Source organism: Neoarius graeffei, chromosome 6 (genome assembly GCF_027579695.1).
Source record: "Neoarius graeffei isolate fNeoGra1 chromosome 6, fNeoGra1.pri, whole genome shotgun sequence".
In the NCBI taxonomy this organism is placed as follows: domain Eukaryota; kingdom Metazoa; phylum Chordata; class Actinopteri; order Siluriformes; family Ariidae; genus Neoarius; species Neoarius graeffei.
In genome coordinates, this window is record NC_083574.1 from 52412817 (window position 1) to 52433522 (window position 20706).

The 20706-nt window shown below is 42.8% G+C and overlaps 1 protein-coding gene across 5 annotated transcripts in view; it reads left to right on the forward strand.

The window, feature by feature from the left end:
* The first annotated feature begins 3074 nt into the window (after nucleotides 1-3074).
* Nucleotides 3075-20706, forward strand: part of rspry1 (ring finger and SPRY domain containing 1) — a 34181-nt gene continuing 16549 nt past the window's right edge. Inside the window, exons 1-6 of one of the 5 annotated variants that reach the window (XM_060923830.1) lie at nucleotides 3075-3415; nucleotides 3784-3860; nucleotides 5811-5957; nucleotides 9902-10401; nucleotides 12032-12084; nucleotides 20283-20395. In XM_060923830.1, the coding sequence (XP_060779813.1) occupies nucleotides 10046-10401; nucleotides 12032-12084; nucleotides 20283-20395 (522 nt within the window). In that variant the 5' untranslated portion in view covers nucleotides 3075-3415; nucleotides 3784-3860; nucleotides 5811-5957; nucleotides 9902-10045. The other 4 variants (XM_060923829.1, XM_060923828.1, XM_060923831.1 and 1 more) reach the window with 4 other exon arrangements.

Genomic DNA, 20706 nt, shown 5'->3' on the forward strand with positions numbered 1-20706 from the left:
GAGCACTTCATGCTTCCATCTGCTGACGAGCTTTTTGGAGATGCTGATTTCCTTTTCCAGCAGGACTTAGCACCTACCCACAGTGCTAAAACTACTACCAAATGGTTTGCTGACCATGATATTACTGTGTTTGATTGGCCAGCCAACTTGCCTGACCTGAACCCCATAGATTCTCTATGGGGTATTGTCAAGAGGAAGATGAGAAACACCCGACCCAAAAATACAGATAAGCTGAAGGCCACTATCAAAGCAACCTGGGCTTCAATAACGCCTCAGCAGTGCCACAGACTGATCACCTCCATGCCACACCGCATTGATACAGTAATTCATGGTAAAGGAGCCCCAAACAAGTATTGAGTGTATAAATGAATATACTTTTCAGAAGTTGGACATTTCTATATTGTAAATCCTTTTTTTGATTAATCTTAGGGAATATTCTAATAATTTGAGATACTGGATTTCTGATTTACATGAGCTATAAGCCATAATCATCAAAATTAAAACAAAAAAGGCTTTAAATATTTCACTTTACATGTAATGAATATAGAATATATGAAAGTTTACCTTTTTGAATTAAATTATGAAAAAAGGAACTTTTTCATGGTATTCTTATGCTCTAGTTACTCCACTACTTAAGAAAGCCTCTCTCGATCCTGAGGATCTCAAGAATTATCGACTAATCTCCAACTCGTCGTTCTGTCTAAGACTATTGAGCGTGTTGTGACGACACAACTTAATGATCATTTGCTTGTGAACAATCTCCTCTCAAAGATGCAGTCTGCCCACCGTCCTCACCATAGTACTGAAACTGCTTTACTTCGTGGATATAATGACATCAACTTGGCACTTGATCAGCATAAGGAGGTCATTCTGGTCTTACTCGATCTCTCATCCGCTTTTGACACCATCGATCACATTATTTTGATTGAAAGATTGAAATTTCGCTTTGGTTTGAATGGTACTGTACTTAAATGGTTCTGTTCTTACTTGTCTAACTGAAGTCAATCTGTTGTCATCAATGGAACTCCATCGGCACCATCTTTTTTGATGTATGGTGTCCATACATTTGATTCCACATTTGATTGTGGAATCAACTTCCAAAGGCCTTAAAAGAATCAACTGACATTAATGACTTTAAAAAAGGACTTAAGGCTTATCTTTTTGATTTAGATATCTCTTCCTTTTAGTTTAGATTTTTGAACTTTTAAGTCTTGATTTTTTTTTCTCTCTTTGATAATGTTTTTATGTAAATGAGTTTTCATGGACATTAGATATTTAATTATTTGTTATTGTTATTTTACATATAGGGCGGCATGGTGGTGTAGTGGTTAGCGCTGTCGCCTCACAGCAAGAAGGTCTGGGTTCGAGCCCCGTGGCCGGCGAGGGCCTTTCTGTGTGGAGTTTGCATGTTCTCCCTGTGTCCGCGTGGGTTTCCTCCGGGTGCTCCGGTTTCCCCCACAGTCCAAAGACATGCAGGTTAGGTTAGCTGGTGACTCTAAATTGAGCGTAGGTGTGAATGTGAGTGTGAATGGTTGTCTGTGTCTATGTGTCAGCCCTGTGATGACCTGGCGACTTGTCCAGGGTGTACCCCGCCTTTCGCCCGTAGTCAGCTGGGATAGGCTCCAGCTTGCCTGCGACCCTGTAGAACAGGATAAAGCGGCTACAGATAATGAGATGAGATGAGAGATGAGCTTTCATGGACATTAGATATTTAATTATTTGTTATTGTTATTTTACATATAGGGCGGCACGGTGGTGTAGTGGTTAGCGCTGTCGCCTCACAGCAAGAAGGTCCTGGGTTCGAGCCCCGTGGCCGGCGAGGGCCTTTCTGTGTGGAGTTTGCATGTTCTCCCCGTGTCTGCGTGGGTTTCCTCCGGGTGCTCCGGTTTCCCCCACAGTCCAAAGACATGCAGGTTAGGTTAGCTGGTGACTCTAAATTGAGCGTAGGTGTGAATGTGAGTGTGAATGGTGGTCTGTGTCTATGTGTCAGCCCTGTGATGACCTGGCGACTTGTCCAGGGTGTACCCCGCCTTTCGCCCGTAGTCAGCTGGGATAGGCTCCAGCTTGCCTGCGACCCTGTAGAACAGGATAAAGCGGCTAGAGATAATGAGATGAGATGAGAGATGAGTTTTCATGGACATTAGATATTTAATTATTTGTTATTGTTATTTTACATATAGGGCGGTACAGTGGTGTAGTGGTTAGCGCTGTCGCCTCACAGCAAGAAGGTCCGGGTTCGAGCCCCGTGGCCGGCGAGGGCCTTTCTGTGCGGAGTTTGCATGTTCTCCCCGTGTCCGCGTGGGTTTCCTCCGGGTGCTCCGGTTTCCCCCACAGTCCAAAGACATGCAGGTTAGGCTAACTGGTGACTCTAAATTGACCATAGGTGTGAATGTGAGTGTGAATGGTTGTCTGTGTCTCTGTGTCAGCCCTGTGATGACCTGGCGACTTGTCCAGGGTGTACCCCGCCTTTCGCCTGTAGTCAGCTGGGATAGGCTCCAGCTTGCCTGCGACCCTGTAGAACAGGATAAAGCGGCTACAGATAATGAGATGAGATGAGAGATGAGCTTTCATGGACATTAGATATTTAATTATTTGTTATTGTTATTTTACATATAGGGCGGCACGGTGGTGTAGTGGTTAGCGCTGTCGCCTCACAGCAAGAAGGTCCGGGTTCGAGCCCCGGGCCCGGCGAGGGCCTTTCTGTGTGGAGTTTGCATGTTCTCCCTGTGTCCGCGTGGGTTTCCTCCGGGTGCTCCGGTTTCCCCCACAGTCCAAAGACATGCAGGTTAGGTTAGCTGGTGGCTCTAAATTGAGCGTAGGTGTGAATGTGAGTGTGAATGGTTGTCTGTGTCTATGTGTCAGCCCTGTGATGACCTGGCGACTTGTCCAGGGTGTACCCCGCCTTTCGCCCGTAGTCAGCTGGGATAGGCTCCAGCTTGCCTGCGACCCTGTAGAAGGATAAAGCGGCTACAGATAATGAGATGTGATGTAAAACTATGAAACGCTTCTACTGTGGCGCATTTTCGTTTCGTTTCGCCCAAGACTATGGAAAACCAGCGTTATTGTTGTACACCTGGCAACCCTGCTCCTGGGTGCGGGTGACTGACTGACTGATTCTCCTCCTCACATTTATGACAGAAACAAAAACACGAATTATGCTTCCTGACGGGAGTTTCGGTTAGCGAGCTGGCGTTTCAGGGAGAGAGGAAACATATTATATTGTTAATCCAGCATGTCTGAGTACTGATTAGTTTCCTGTACAGTATAAGATACGTTCGCTTTCCGACTGCTCCTTTTCAGACAGAGCTCGGTGCTAACGGTAAAGCTAGCTATTTAGCTACCTGATCCACTTCCTGTATGAGTCGGCTTTAGGCCCAGCGAGCTCCGAGCGCATCTACTTGCGTCTTATTTTCCGGTAAGTGACGTGTTTTGTTCCGATACGACTTCTGGTTTATGTGGACTATTCGTCTTGCTTTTCTTCCGAAGCTACTGTAGTTATTTTTCTGTATAATTATTCGGTATCGCTATCTAGCTGACGCGAGTATAAACTTATGATGAAGGGGGATAAATAGCTAGTTTGCTAGCTCCATATCCAGTGCGATACAGTTAGCTCTGAAGCTATGAGTCAACTGTTCTTCATGGCTAGGTGCGGCTAGTTTAGACAGGTATTTAGCCAAGTAAGTTTGAGCTTTATTTGTTTTGCCGTTCAGGCAGGGCAGTGAGGGGTTTCTTTGAGTCTTTTCTGATTTGTGTGACGTTTAAAACCTATGAAATGTGATGTAGTTTTCGACACAGCTGCTAGAACACACCTCGATATTTTCTGTGATGGTTGTTTGTTCAGAACCAGCTGTTTCTAACTGGTAAGATATTTTTTCCCTTCATGTCTTACAGTGTGGCTACTTTTGAATTCATTTATAGTGCATCTCATCTCATTATCTGTAGCCGCTTTATCCTGTTCTACAGGGTCGCAGGCAAGCTGGAGCCTATCCCAGCTGACTACGGGCGAAAGGCGGGGTACACCCTGGACAAGTCGCCAGGTCATCACAGGGCTGACACATAGACACAGACCACCATTCACACTCACATTCACACCTACGCTCAATTTAGAGTCACCAGTCAACCTAACCTGCATGTCTTTGGACTGTGGGGGAAACCGGAGCACCCGGAGGAAACCCACGGGGAGAACATGCAAACTCCACACAGAAAGGCCCTCGCCGGCCACGGGACTCGAACCCGGACCTTCTTGCTGTGAGGCGACAGCGCTAACCACTACACCACCATGCCGCCCCCAGATAGTTCATGTTTTGAAATATCAAAATCTAATTTCGTTCATGTTTACAAAATACATAAACGAAATTATTTTTTTGTATTTGTCAGTTTATATCAACATTCATGTAAATTTAACAAATGACATTTTTTTGTTTTTTTGGAAAATATCCAAACTGTTCTAGATCACATGGATGTTGTAAGTGGTTAGTACGGTCGCCTCACAGCAAGAAGGTTCTGGGTTCGAGCCCAGCGGCTGGTGTGGAGTTTGCATGTTCTCCCCGTGTCCGCGTGGGTTTCCTCCGGGTGCTCCGGTTTCCCCCACAGTCCAAAGACATGCAGGTTAGGGTAACTGGTGGCTCTAAATTGACCGTAGGTGTGAATGTGAGTGTGAATGGTTGTCTGTGTCTATGGCCAAGTTTACATTAGACCGTATCTGTCTCGTTTTCTTCGCGGATGCACTGTCCGTTTACATTAAAACGCCGGGAAACGGGAATCCGCCAGGGTCCACGTATTCAATCCAGATCGTGTCTGGTCTGGTGCTGTGTAAACATTGAGAATACGCGGATACGCTGTGCTGAGCTCTAGCTGGCGTCGTCATTGGACAACGTCACTGTGACATCCACCTTCCTGATTCGCTGGCGTTGGTCATGTGACGCGACTGCTGAAAAACGGCGCGGACTTCCGCCTTGTATCACCTTTCATTAGAGTATAAAAGTATGAAAATACTGCAAATACTGATGCAAATACTGCCCATTGTGTAGTTATGATTGTCTTTAGGCTTGCCATCCTTCCACTTGCAAGTGGTGAGTGACTTGCGCACAGCGGCTCAGTCCCGAATCACTGCTAGTGCGCTTCACTCACGCGCTCTGTGAGCTGCGCAGGGCTGGAGTGCGCACCCTCCAGAGGGCACTCACTGTTCAGGGCGGAGTGATTTGGAGTGCAGCCGCTGAGGAGGAAGCGATGAGCCGCACTGACACATTTCAACTTGCGTGCTGAATTAGTCATGTGATTAGCGTATCCGTGTATTGGCGTTGCTGTGTGCACGCTAATCGTTTTTAAAAACGTTAATCTGATGATCCGCTGATACGGTCTAATGTAAACCCCACCTATGTGTCAGCCCTGTGATGACCTGGCGACTTGTCCAGGGTGTACCCCGCCTTTCGCCCGTAGTCAGCTGGGATAGGATAGGCTCCAGCCTGCCTGCACCCTGTAGAACAGGATAAGCAGCTACAGGTGATGGATGGATGGATACACACGTGTGTTTGTGTGTGTATACACCGATTAATCATAACGTTATGACTACCGAGAGGTGACGTGAATAATCTTGATTATCTCTAACTTGCAAGTGACGTCAAAGCAGAATAGAAACCCAGATGTTAATCATGGGCTCAAGTGACATTCCATACAAAACATAGTCACGCATGCACAACTCTTTGTTTTTCCACTGCTTTAAGTGTTCTTTTAGCTATGCCATATCTTTGTGCTGTATATGGTTGTGGTCACAGCAGTACTCGTGACCGTGGCATGTTCCGATTTTTTAGAATTGCGTCCGTGATTCGGAAAGAGGGTGAGGAAACTCGGGCTTAGTACGGAGAGGAGACGAGCACAGCTGAACAACACTGGCAGGGCTGATCTAACAGAGGCTAAAACCAAACCAGCTCGTGTTTGCAGTAATCATTTTATCTCAGGTGAGATTCAAAAGCTTTCTCGATAATATCATGGAAGAATTTTATTTCGTGTTGCTAGACTCTTGCTATAAAATGAGTGTTCTCTTGTCATGGTTCACTCGGTCGTTATAATTTTATATTTATAAAATTATAATTTTAGACTGGTTGGCCTGAAATAAATTGAAATGTGATTTGTGAGCCATAAAGCTAGAGACTTGTCAAAATTTCATACTTCGTCTGTTGTTTATAGATAGAAGTAAACTAAATGCAAAAGAAGCCCTAACTTACCCTTGCAAGTACAACTGCTGTCATCGTTGACTGGTTTAATTAATAAGGTATTTATTTACCCATCCTATAACAAAACTTAGTCTTCCATGGACTTATAAGCCTTCATTTGAGATTTGTCGACCCATGAAGTCAGCCAAACCAGATAGAACGCGATATCTGGGTACTCGATGGTCGGCAGAAGCATCTTATCCTCAAAATCCAACTTTTTTTTTTTAATAATATGGGTCAAAACCACATGTATCTATCTTCTCTTTGTATCAAATCTTTGCTTGACAGTTCAAATCGTGGTAATACTGAGAGAATTCAGCCTCGTTTACAGACAAGCTTTCAGCGGCTGCCACCCTAGTTGCTTTGTATATCCACCATCATGGCGGACGCTCATGACGTAGCACATTTTGATCACATGGTTGCAAGTCATCCATACAATGGCACTTGCCACAGGGTGGGATATATTAGGTAGCAAGAGAACAGTCAGTTCTTGAAGTTGTTGTGTTGGAAGCAGGAAAGATGGGCAAGTGTAAGGATCTGAGTGACTCGGACAAGGGCCAGATTGTGATGGCTAGACGACTGGGTCTGAACATCTCCAAAATGGCACATCTTGTGGGGTGTTCACTGCATACCGGGGTTAGTACCTACCAAAAGTGGTCCAAGGAAGGACAACCAATGAATCGGCGACAGGATCATGGGTGTCGAAGGCTCATTGATTCGCATGGGGCATAAAGGCTAGCCCATATGGTCCAATCCCACAGAAGAGCTACTGTAGCACAAACTGCTGAAAAAGTTAATGCTGACACCTTTCTGTTTTAGCCAGGGTTTTTTTTTTTAGCTGTGTGTTTTGAAAATCACTCATTTCTTTTAGTTTTGGTTTGCAGTGTCATGTTGTGTTTTTATTATGAACATGCTAGGAGAGTTAGTAAAGTAACATGTTTGCAACACGACTGGATTGCACATTCAGAGGGTTTTCAGTGCAGTCACGTCCCCTGCACTCGATGTAATCAAGTAGGCTAATGTTATTGTGGAGTTGAGTCAAGATAGCCTTACTGTAGCATCTGTCACTGCTTGATATACAGCATGAGGATGGTGATTGTGCCCACGTTTCGTGTTGTGCATTTGATAGCTGCTATTTGCTTGTGTTGGTGCATGTTGATGAAACGTTTAGTAGTGCGCATAGGCTGTCCATGCTCACCATGGCTATACAGTCTACAAATTATTTCGCTGTTTGTTTACAAGCTGGTGATGAGCAGGCTATGTCAGATGTTTGAAAGGGGAAGTAAAGACATTGGTTTGGTGGTGGTTTTGTTGAGCTGACGTGAAAGGGGGTTTACTGGTGGCGGGTGTTGGGGGGGCCGATGCGAGAGATTTGCACCTGGGCCCGGCTTCACCGTTACGCCATTGCCTGCGGGGCACATAACTATGGAGATAAATTCCTCCGAATTTCTAGTTTTGTAGGTTAGGTGAATACCACAATGAATAAGCAAGCTCTGTAGCGTAGAAATCTCGACGTACCCTATATGTTATAGTCTGGCTTGTCAGGCTACAAGCTCTACCCTCCTCATCCAAATACATTTTTAAATAGGCAACTGACAAAATAACAATCAGGATAATAATAGCGGCTACCTGCGGGGCACATATGGAGATAAATCCTCCGAATTTCTATAGTTGCTCATGCACTTGTTGCCTTCTTTCATTCTTTTCGGAGGAAAACACAACCATATTGTATAGGAATGCCTCAATGATCAGATCTACCCTCCTTGCCAACAGTAGATTTTTAAATAGGCAATTGATGAAAAAAACAATCAGGACTGTGAAAGTCATGATGTCTATTCTCATTATTGTGTTCTACAGTCAAAACAAACATTTTTATCCTGAAATCATTTTTGTTAGTAAAACATGCAGTGGGGCAAAAAAGTATTTAGTCAGTCACCAATTGTGCAAGTTCTCCCACTTAAAAAGATGAGAGAGGCCTGTAATTTTCATCATAGGTACACTTCAACTATGAGAGACAGAATGGGGGGAAAGAATCCAGGAAATGACATTGTAGGATTTTTAATGAATTAATTGGTAAATTCCTCGGTAAAATAAGTATTTGGTCACCTACAAACAAGCAAGATTTCTGGCTCTCACAGACCTGTAACAACTTCTTTAAGAGGCTCCTCTGTCCTCCACTCGTTACCTGTATTAATGGCACCTGTTTGAACTCGTTATCAGTATAAAAGACACCTGTCCACAACCTCAGTCACACTCCAAACTCCACTATGGCCAAGACCAAAGAGCTGTCAAAGGACACCAGAAACAAAATTGTAGACCTGCACCAGGCTGGGAAGACTGAATCTGCAATAGGTAAGCAGCTTGGTGTGAAGAAATCAACTGTGGGAGCAATTATTAGAAAATGGAAGACATACAAGACCACTGATAATCTCCCTCGATCTGGGGCTCCACGCAAGATCTCACGCAAGAATGAATGGGGCCATGTATCGTGAGATTTTGAGTGAAAACCTCCTTCCATCAGCAAGGGCACTGAAGATGAAACCTGGCTGGGTCTTTGTGTGACAATGATCCCAAACACACCGCCCAGGCAACGAAGGAGTGGCTTCGTAAGAAGCATTTCAAGGTCCTGGAGTGGCCTAGCCAGTCTCCAGATCTCAACCCCATAGAAAATCTTTGGAGGGAGTTGAAAGTCCGTGTTGCCCAGCGACAGCCCCAAAACATCACTGCTCTAGAGGAGATCTGCATGGAGGAATGGGCCAAAATACCAGCAACAGTGTGTGAAAACCTTGTGAAGACTTACAGAAAACGTTTGACCTCTGTCATTGCCAACAAAGGGTATATAACAAAGTATTGAGATGAACTTTTGTTATTGACCAAATACTTATTTTCCACCATAATTTGCAAATAAATTCTTTAAAAATCAGGCAATGTGATTTTCTGGATTTTTTTTTTTTTTCCTCATTTTGTCTCTCATAGTTGAAGTGTACCTATGATGAAAATTACAGACCTCTCTCATCTTTTTAAGTGGGAGAACTTGCACAATTGGTGACTGACTAAATACTCTTTTGCCCCACTGTAATTTAAACATCATTTTGTTAATTCGATTTTATTAAAATGTACTAAACACAACTGGTACTATCTCAACCAATAAAGTAGGCAGTAGGCATGCAAGTGTAAAAGTACATAAAGTCAAGGTCTTGGGAATAAGAATATCAGTTTTGAAAAAGTCTGGAATTTTGATTTGGAAAACGAGCAAGCACCCTGCCCTGCCTGGAGAAAGGGATGCTCTGTAGTGTGATGATGGAGGGGACTGTGAACTTTTTGGGGATTTTCTAGATAAGAAAAGCATAAGAACCACTGGAAATTTGTAATTTTGAAAGTTAACAGAAACTGTCTGATCTGAGACTAAGTGTGACACTGTAACAAACCTATTTAGCCAACAAAAGAACAGAGGACTCATCCTGTATCTGGGTGGATGCTGTGATACCAATGCCTTTTATTAGTCTCATACACGCTTTAAAAAGCAAGACGGATGAAGTCCCTCTTACGAGAGTGTTTAAGTTTCTTATTGTTGATTGATGAGGAGTGCTATGTTGTGGGGCAAGCTGATCTCATTTCCAGTTTTCTCAGTTGGTGGAACATTCTTATCATTGCTGCTTTTTTTTTCTTTTTTCTTTTCTTCTCCACAGGAGTGACGCGCTCCCTGCTTATAGGATGCTTGTTGAATACAGTGCTGACTCTATGGCTTCTTTCTACTTGGCTGCTGACTGTCTGCAGTAGCATGATGGTAGACGTCTCCACGCAGCCTGTCCTGAAGCGCCTCCCCAAGTGATATGATAGTAGCCACCTGGATTGCATTCTGTGCCAGCAGGAGCCTTGCACGGGTTCTGCAACTGACTGTCGAACAGCTGCGATCTGTCCAGTTGTGGCAGAGCCTCGTGGGTCACAGAGCCATGGGAAACAGCTGCGTGTGCAGAGAGGACAGTGATGTGGAGGAGGGAGCGGCGCCTCGGAGGCAGCTCAGGCGGGTGGAGAACTCCGAGCCGCCCGAGGTTAGGGGCAGCCGGCCCCGGGACCCCGTCCGACCACCCAGGCGAGGCCGCGGCCCTCACGAACCACGGCGGAAAAAACAGAATGTCGACGGGCTGGTGCTGGATACACTGGCTGTTATCAGGACTCTTGTTGACAAGTGAGCAATTTTCAGTTTTACTTACAGGAAGTGAAAATGTACTGAGAAGTACAACATGGTGAAACCTGAGCCGAGGTTGCAGATAAGGTTTCTGTGGGTCGATGATAAATTGGTGTGATGGGGGGGAAAAAAAAAAGATTAAATAAGAAATATTTTGTGAAGTTTGCTGATGTTAACGCAAGCCGATCTTTAACCTGCGACACTGGTTTCCTCGTATAATAACTTGCAGCCTCATGCTTTTACATATTACATAATCTGTTTTAAGCTGTATTGCTAATGCAGTGTAAAATATTATAACGATATTTTGATAGAGCAGTATGGTATTTGTCTGCATCGTCTACTCTTTCATGCATATTTAACTTTTTTTTTTTTGCTTCTTTTCATCTGATATATGCTCATTTTCAAGATTTCTTCGATAATGATGAGGAATTTTAATTCCTTAGCTCATAGAGTGCATGGAAATTGGCGGTACACTCTCAATGTTATCTTTAATGAGGAAGATATTATTTATTTATATCATTTATTTGCACAGACTCGCTTTTCATCTTTATGTATTGGCAAAGATGAGACAGTGAGTCAACATGAGCTGCTCTTTATGTTTGCTGTAATGTGTTGGCAGCGTGTAAGCACACACACCCCCCCCCCCCCCCCCCCCCCCCATGTAGATTTTCTCACCTTTCCACTTGGACAGCCTACACAAATATCCACATGCCTACACTGGTGTGGTAAATGTTCCTTTAACGAGCAGATTTGCTTTGGTTTGTTAAAAGGTTAGGATTAGAGATTTAATTTTCAGCAGAGATCAGATTAAATGCTGTGTTTGTGCTATTAGGAATTAGTCTCTGCCGTCCAAAAAAATATCCGTACATAAGCAAAATGCTTGCAAGATTTTACTCGAAATGCGCACACAATGATGCGTTTGTGCCTTCTGCGATCTCGGTATGAAAGGGCTGTTCAGCTCAGGAACTAAAGAGCCGAGAAATGGACAGCAGGCAGTGATATTTACTGGCTGCGAATCAGCAACCTCAGCCCTCACATCCTACCGTATCATCATTACTCCAGCACTGAGCAGAGTCACTATGCTTAAAGCCATAGGGAATTTGCCTTCTCGCTTGCTCTTCCTCCTCCCATCAGCTGCTCTTTTAGCTCATTTTCCAGCTAAGATGCTGGCAATAAGATATGGTCTTTACTTACACAGTGCTCTGATTTATGGGATGGATAACAACCCAACCAATATTACACTACACTGAGCAGTAGAGCTCCTTTCTCTTCTTGCAGTCTTGTGTGGTGGTGCTGGTGTCCCAGAGGGCTTCCCCTGCGGGAGCTTCGCTGTCACCATACAGATTTACCATTCCAAGAGCAATCAGGGAGATGAATGGGGACATCCTGCAGCCAAAACAACCAGAGCCGAGGCACACTATCTCTTCTTCACTAGCCATCCATCATCCTGCTTCTCACACACCTGTTACATCATTAGAATTTCACCATTTGTTTACAGCTAAGAACGAACAGGATGCTTATTGAGGAGAAGTTTACAGGATGACGCTTCAGAGAATGACTAGAGCACAATGCACTATTTTTGTTCACTGGGTATCACCTTTTTCATTTTATTTTTTTTTTTCTGTTTCAGTGACCAGGAGCCCCCTTACTCCATGATAACTTTGCATGAGATGGCTGAAACTGGTGAGTAGGAAATCCAGTGTAGCAGGACTTTTTCTCCATCACTTGCCCACCTTCACACTTTTTTTTTTTTTTTTTTTTTTCCCAGGGCTTTCTTTGGTGTGTGATTATTCATTTGTGAACTGGATCCAGCCTGTGTTCTATTCAATACCTGATTATGTAATTATGTAACTGATAAAACTGCTATTCTCAGCTTTGGCCTTTGCATCTGTAATCATGATAAAACTAGATTTAATTGATGAAGATTATTTGTGATTCAGTTGCACTCAAGTCTCTTAGGCTGCTGATATTAGTCTAAAGCAGGGGTTTCAAAGTGTGGGAGAGTCAGGCCCCCCCTCAGAGAGCAAATAAACAACAGTGCCCCCCTCACAATTTTTATTGTTGCTATACTTAATGTTCCATTCGTATTTAAAAAAATGGTTGTTGTACACATTTTTATTTTAAACATATGAGCTTTTTTAAAACATCTTTTTTACACATTTTAAACATCTGTGCTTTTTTTTTTTTTTTTAAACATCTTGTTTTACACATTTTAAACATCTCATAGCATTGTTAGCGAGCACCTCTTGGCAGACAACACACTGTGGCAGTGGAGCATCTTCAGATCCAGTCCATGAAAATCCAAACTTTAAATAATCGTGGTCATACTTCCTCCTTTTTTTTTTTTTTGCTTGGCCCAGACTCTGTCTCCTCAGTCACTGTAGCTTTAGGTACTAAAAATCGATCCATTTTGTCTCTGGCAAAGGCTAGCTGAAGTTCGCTAAATGTCCGCAATAGTAACTTATTCTGGTTTATTTTTCCTCACGTTTCCTCATCCCCCCCCCAGGGGAGGCGCGCCCCACACTTTGAAAAGCCCTGGTCTAAAGTATGCATTATGTATTTAGTCTGTGCACTTCTTGTTTTTATTGCTCAGTGTTTTGTTTATACTGGCTCTTTTTTTCCCTAAATGTGCTGAGTTTTAGTATTAGTTTATAGAGGAGATTTTTGAATGATTTATTTTCCTAATTTCATGCAACATACTCAATGCTCTCTATTTGGAATCACCAGAGATACCAACATGCACTAGGGCTGTAACGATACACCCAACTCACGATTCGATTCGTACCGCGATTTTTGACCCATGATTTTTTTTTTTTAAATGTTTTTTTAAAGTAGTAAATTTGACTTATTAACATTTACTTACTTACATTAACTATTTAATAACAAATAATTCAGACCACTGCAGAGAATTAGTAATATGTATGCAAAAATGAACAAATGTATATCCAAAGATTGTTTTATTCCTCAAAATAATACTGTTGAGCCGGAAGCTCTGTTTTTTTCGGTTCTGAAAGTCATTTTTCCAAATCGTGTAAATCCGTTAAGATTTTTTTTGGGGGGTGGCTCTCTCACTGTCTCACTCTCATAGGGCCAATGATTTTATGTGATCGCGGAAAACAGATGGAAATTACGGAATTTTTATGGTGAAACATTGCTCGCGTGTCAAAATGTAACTGCCGCAGAAGGCTTCCGCCCAAGCAGACATGCCTTCAGTGTTGCCAGATATTGCTAACGTTTTCCACCCCAAAATATGTTCAAAACCAGCCAAAAAACACCTAAACCTGCCCAATCTGGCAACGCTGCATGCCTTTCCGGTCAAGTGATTGTGATTGGCTTGTGGCACACCTAGCCAGCCAATGAGCTGCTTGTTGACAGATTCGCTCCCCGCGTCGCAACCAGAATGGCGACCGCTTAAAAGAAATGAATGCTCTGCCAGTGGCGAGTGTGGACGTTGCGTGACTCGCAGAAGATTGTCGCAGGTCAGCGAAAAAACGACTTACTAATAGATATAAAAAAATTAAAAGTAATTTAAGTAAGTTTAAAATGTAATTTAAATAAAAAGTAAAGTATTCATAAATTGAAGTTTGGAAGCGCCTCTGTTTTTGGGCTGAGGAGAAGTTTGAAAGGGTGTACCGCGATTCTGCCTTCTTGTATCGCGATACGGATCGCAGCTCTGCGTATCGCGATTTCGATTTCGATACGCATATCGTTACAGCCCTAACATGCGCAATTTGGGCATAGCAGCTACGGATTTGAAGTACAACTACGGTGACCTGAATACAATGCGTTTTTCAACTGGTTTTGCCCGTGTATCGATCAAATCAACGTATTTTCGGCATTCTGACTGTTCCACATGTCATTGATTCAGATAATTCTGGGAATTTCCATATCCTTATGTTAGATGTGCTGTGATTGGCTGAGAGGTGACCTGATTCATGCTCTCGGCCAATCACAGCGCATGTTAAACGCAGTGCTCAGAAACATAGTTAGTGATGCATAGTCGTCTTCCTGGAAGCAAGCGGTCTTCGTCGGTTGTGTTCCAGAAGCGAAACTTTCGATTTCCTCTCACAAATTAGCGTCAGGTGTGAAGTGAAGACAAGTCATGGATTGTGAATGATGGAGTCTCCGCCTAAAAAAAAAAAAGGAGGCTATGTGAACAGCAATTTCTAGCTGAATATGCAGCCGAGTGGCCGTGTATCGTACAGTCCAAACTGGACAATCGCCACACCTACTGTACTCTGTGTAGGTGTGATTTTCAGCATGCGACATGGGGGGAGGAGCAATGTGTACAGTAATGCTTTCAGTACTGTATATATTCTATTCCAATGCAGAGTACAAGCGAGTGTTTAGTCTTGTAACCAAAAAGAACACAGAGTTCAAGCCAAACGTGAAGACCGAGACTGTGAGCAGCCTGGTCTCACACAAGCAATTCATGATTGCCAAAGGTTCAGTGTGCCACCGCCAGTCATATAACAGAAGCACGCTGAAGAAAGCAAAGTTGGTTACATACAACAAATTATCTAAGTAACTTCAACATGTTCAATTAAATGTTGTAAGGATGGGCATCTTTCAGTATTGACTTTATTAACCCTTTGGATTCGAGAGCTTCGACGGTGAAGCTCGACAGGTTTAGAATGAGTAGGTCATGTATTGAGAGAAATATCTTCAAGTTGTTTGTCATACAAGCATGATAAACATATTGACAAACTTTACACTTTCCTATTTGCCCACTGCCAAATATTCTAGTTTTTAAATTACCTAAATTAGATGAAAAATAAAACTTGTCACCTTACTCAGTCACACCGGAGTTGGGGAGCTGAGCACACGCTTGTACGTTTATAAAAGACTATTCACATGGTAACAGCATGATGGTCACTTTCACTCTTTAGATTGGTTTCTCTTTCACGGTGGGAACGCCCACCGTAAACGGGATAAAATCTGTCAGACATAGTTTGGGCTATTTGGAGGTAAAACTTGTTGCGGGATGGCACACGGATTTTATGCACTTCGGATGGTCCAGGACAGCGATTCGGTTCAGTCTTGAGAACCGCGACACTGATGATGAATGGTGCTTTATTATTATTATTATTATTTTTAATTTTGACTCGATCCAGCCAAAGCTCAGCTCGAGTAAGTGTGAATATTTCTTATATTTATTATGAGCAAATCGGTTGACGTGTGCGCTGTAGTGCATACACAGGAAAAATGACTGCGCAATTCTTCCAGAGTTAAAAGTATTTTCCTCAAAAATAGTTAATTTTGCTCAATTTTGAGTTTAGAGTAAAATTTGGAGTTGAACTGGGAGCAAAATTACAGAGTAATTGTGTAACAGAGATGGTTGTGGCTCTGAATTGAATAAAATAGTACAATAATTAATTTCAAGACACTGAATAGAGTCAAATCCCAGATAAATGAAGGTGTTGTAAAAAGCAGTTTTAGAACTGTGTTGGAATGTGTGAAAAAACATGACCTTACCCATTGTGACTTGCCCTGATGGGATTAAGAGTTGGCAGTGGGAGGGGTTTTCACTCTCCTCATTGAATGAATGAATGAATGAATGGAAGTTTTTTAAACTTCATTGAATACCCCTCACACTGCAGCTCTTTATCCCAAAACAACAGGACGCACTTTTTTTATGGCCAGTTAATTGTCCTAATCAGTGGAGCACATTTAAGTTTTTGTGCTTCCTAAGACTGAACAGGATCCCCTCAAGTGAACAAAACAGTTCGACATAATGGGTAAGGTCATATTTTCACACATTCCAACACTGTTCTAAAACTGCTTTTTACAACAACTTCATTTATCTGTTGTTTTCTTAAAAGTACAATCATGACACAGTATTGTAGCTGAACCTGTGCTGAATACAAAAAAGCCATACATGACTTTTGAAAATACTGCTTAGATTTGTTGAAATTGACGACAAAATCATTAGAGTGCCAGAAAATACCCTCAGACCCCAGAGGGTTAAGTTAAGTCCGGTATTAGACTGGTGTGCAGTTCAGGAAGTAAATGCAGTATTAATTTTGTTGTTATTGAAAGACCTATACATAGTCTTTTTTTTTTTTTTTTGTCTTTTACTCTGGCTTTTGTTGTTGTTCATGTTGAAACTATTGAAACGCTGTGAACATCCTCTTAGGGCCCGTTTACACGAGGACGCTGTCGGGTAAAAACGATTAAATATTTTATCAGAAGTGCCTTTCGTTTACACGAGGACGGCGTTTCCGAGGCTGAAAAACGGATAAAATTGAAAACGCCTTCCAGAGTGGATAAGTTAAAAACGGCCCCCGTTGCATATCCGTCTAAACTACCCAATACGCAAAACTCTGCTCGGATCTGCTCACGTCGGGTACGCGTTTACGTCATGCATATGTCATATACTGCACATGCCAGCCCGGGAAGTAAGAAAGTAAGTAAAAAAGTAAGAGCATGTCTGATTACATCGATCCAACGGACCTTCAAGCTGCTCTGTGTTTTAATGCAGTAGATGTGTTTTCCTGCTCACCCGCCCAGCTGGAGCTCCTCAGTTTGGTGTTGCCAAGTTACACACACACGCATGTGCGCGCCGCCTATTCAAGCCGCTCGTGAAACCATAAACCCGAGACTGAAACAAAACTAGCAGCCGAACGAGTTTATTTTGCTGAGATGGACACTGCCTTTTCTCTTCTTCACTGAAACAAGAGTGAGTGTTACTTAATAAAGGCAGATTAAAAGAGTTTCGGTTTGCTCCTGCTCCTCCCTCGAGCACTACAGTACCTCAGCCGGACCGGTGTTCTGTAAAGTTATCCTAGCAAGTTCTCATACAGACCGTTTTATTATTCAAAACAAGTCATTACAAATTATTTGACTCGGCCAAAGACTCGACCAATACGCACAAAACATAAAAATCGGCAAATGCGTGAAATTCTCACTGATTTTCTATCAGCCCAGCTGATCAGTGGGACAAAACTACTGTTGAATTTTCCTACCCTCCTGGATTTCGTGCATGCGTAGTAGGCTTGGTAGGATAACTTGACAGAACAGCAGCGCAGATGTGCAGATCAGACAAGACAGAAGACGTTGCGCATGCGTGCAGACATAGCGGAGACATTTATGCGTCACCGTATAGACGCAGATTTCCTCCTTGAAAACGGTCGTGTAGACGCGGAAAAAAGTGAGAACGAAAACGGACTTTTGCGTTTTTGTTTTATACCGTCCCCGTGTAAAGTGGGCCTTAGGCTACATCCACACGACAACGAGGTTTTTTTTTTTTTTTTTTTTTTTTTTAAATATCGCGTCCACATGGGCAACGGATCGGTAAAATTTCAGGTACATATGGCAACGCTTGCTGAAAACGATGCAATACACATGCCACACCTCTACGTGTGCTGTAGGACGGTCCCATCGGAGACACCAGGACAATAAAAGTAGACGCATGTGCATAAACCCCGTCTTCTGTAGCATTAGCCACATAAAGTTTTGATTATTAATCAGTAGCGTAAAACGAAAGACGCGGAAAGAGGAATGAATGGGGGTAGATGGAAGCCGGTACGCCAACATTTTGATATCCTCCAGAATTCTTTAATGGTCCGGAATAAATTGAATGCTACACGTTGATGGATTACTTTGTTCTTCTATGCCCTTTTTGAGGAATGTATTGTCTGACTTAAACCAACATCTGAAGAGATGAGATCGCTCCTTTTTTTTTTTTTTTTCCTATTTTTGCTGGCGGGATTGTTTTTGGAAAGCGCACGGGCGCTGCGCGATTTGGTACTGCTTCCGCAGTGTTTGGACTAAAGACTGCCCTAAGGGCTATTTTTTCTCTCTCTCTCTCTCTCTCTCTCTCTGCACCATTACACAATAAATATTCACAGTGAAAATATTTTGTAAGCGCGTTTCATGAACGAAGTTATAGGATTTGTTGACAACTCGCATCAAGTTCGTTACACTTCTACCCGGCGTGAAGCACTGACAGTCATGTGGTTGTGACGTCATCGTAAACAAATCCGTTCTTCTCATCCAGACGACTTCGCAACGGGGCCGTTGCCAGATTTCTCCACTCTGGAACCCGTTCTCAAAAGATTTCGTTTTGGGGCACCCAAAACGCCGGTGCCGTGTGGACGCCAGGCCGAAACGATAAACAATTTTATCGGATTCACCTGAATCCATTGCCGTGTGGACAGGGCCTTAGTTAGCTAAACTTTTCCCCAGAGTGTTTGGATAATTGAGCTTATACTATACAGTAAACCCTGCATTTATTTTCCTCAAAGTAGCTCAAAATGGCCAAGATTGCATCTCTGAGCTTCCCTGAAATTTGGTTTCTTGGGGTCTCGGTGACCCCCAGCCTAATAGGAAGCCTCGCTTCACTCGACTTCACCTTGGTGCGCTCGGAGATGTTACTCTTTTTTTTTTTTTTTTTTTTTTTTTTTGTCAATGTTGGCATCTCTGAATCACTGTTTCTCAGGTTTTCAGGAGCTCCGATGATCTAATAGTGGAGCAGAATTTGGCAGAGATGCTCTTGACGACAGCGTCCTTTCTGCCAGCTTCAACACCCCCTTGTGCCTGGTTGTCAGGGTTTCTGTTGAATTTATTTATATATGTGTCTGCTGCACTGGGTGCTGGCGTGATTTGGCTCTGGTTACTTTAGGTGTCTGGTCAGATTGGTGGAGGAGTCCACTGCAGCTTCGTAGGTTTTTGGCGGTTGATGATGCTGTAGGGAATCGTGCACATTTATTTATTTATTTATTTATTTCCATCAGCAATGAGCATGAATTTGCAAGTGCTATGATAGTTTTATGGGAAAAATATGCTGTCCCAGCTTTAAAGGAAAGGTCAGGGTTTTTTTTTGTTTTTTTTTTTTAAACCTGGGCCTGTTTTCCTATCTCTTTGGGTACATATATTTACTAGGGGCAAAAATGATTGTAATCGGTCCAGTATTGAGTTAGAACATTATAACCAGCAACCGTGAAATGGCTATACAGTGTAATCCTATCGAGGAAACATCCATGTCAAAGCAAACGGTTTGCTTTTGCCACTGACAGGCTCATAATGTCATAAAGTGTCTGACAACATGGAAAGGATCTCTATAGAGATAAACCTGTGTCTGTTTTTCTCGACAACTGTAAAGAAACTCTCAAAAATGATTTTCTTCAGGCATTGTTTTACCTTTCTCTTCTTCTGGTCTCTGACGCAGCACTCCATTCAGTGCCTGTAGTTGATTATCACACGGGGGCTGTTTTTATAACGTTTACAAAAGGAGAGACGTCCTGCTGCATTTGTGAAGAAGTCTATTTCCAAAGCCTGTTGTGTACACACATTCCAGTTTCTACCTTAGGCAATATATATATATGTGTGTGTGTGTGTGTGTGTGTGTGTGTGTGTGTGTGTGTGTGTGTGTGAAAGGATAATACAAAAAACAAAACAATAAATAGAGAAGCAGAGGCAGAAAGAGAGGCACAGATAGGCAGAGGCAGACTACAGAAACCGAGATGGACAAGATGAGGGACCAGTAAGCTCCATCCACACCTACCTACAATCATTTCACAAAGCAAGGCAATGCAACAATGCTCCATCTCCCAAGTGCCAAATGCTCCAAATTGTCACCATTTGACTGCTGCTTCTGTGGGCAGTTGAACACGGGCGCCTGTCCTAATAATTTCACTTCTATAAGAGAACATGTTGCTATGTTAATCAGAGTTGGTGTGAAGTGGAAGTGATTCAGCATTTAGCACCATTTTTGAATCAGATTTTATTTTTGGAGATAATGACACATCGTTGTCAGCCATTATGAAGGATTACATGAGCAGCATTAATTTCCTAGGCATGTCTTAGACAAAAGGCAAACCTTTTTGTATTTGCGTGAATCAGAAATGAAATGAAATGAAATTCTCGTCATTGTATTGCAGATGACGGGTGGCTGGAGGTGGTGCAGTCTTTGATCCGAGTCATTCCTCTGGATGATCCGTTGGGTCCGGCTGTGATCACCCTCCTCCTGGACGAATGCCCTCTGCCCACCAAAGTGAGTATGAACACTTCTTACACCTCCAACACAACAGTAGTCAGTAGGCGGTAGGTAAAAATGCACAATGCATCATGATGTCCATTCTGCAACATGTTTGTAAATTATAAACAATAATTTAACACCAAACAATGCTAACCGTGCCACAATGGCAAACGTTAACCTGATTGAGATGGGGTAGTGACTTTCTTCACTTTGCAGTCTTATCTTTCATGTTCTCTCCTATTGTGAGCTATTGTTATATACAGGGTTTTTTTTTGAAACTGGGGTGTTTTCCACTGCACATTTCAAAACAAGAAACTGAAACCTGT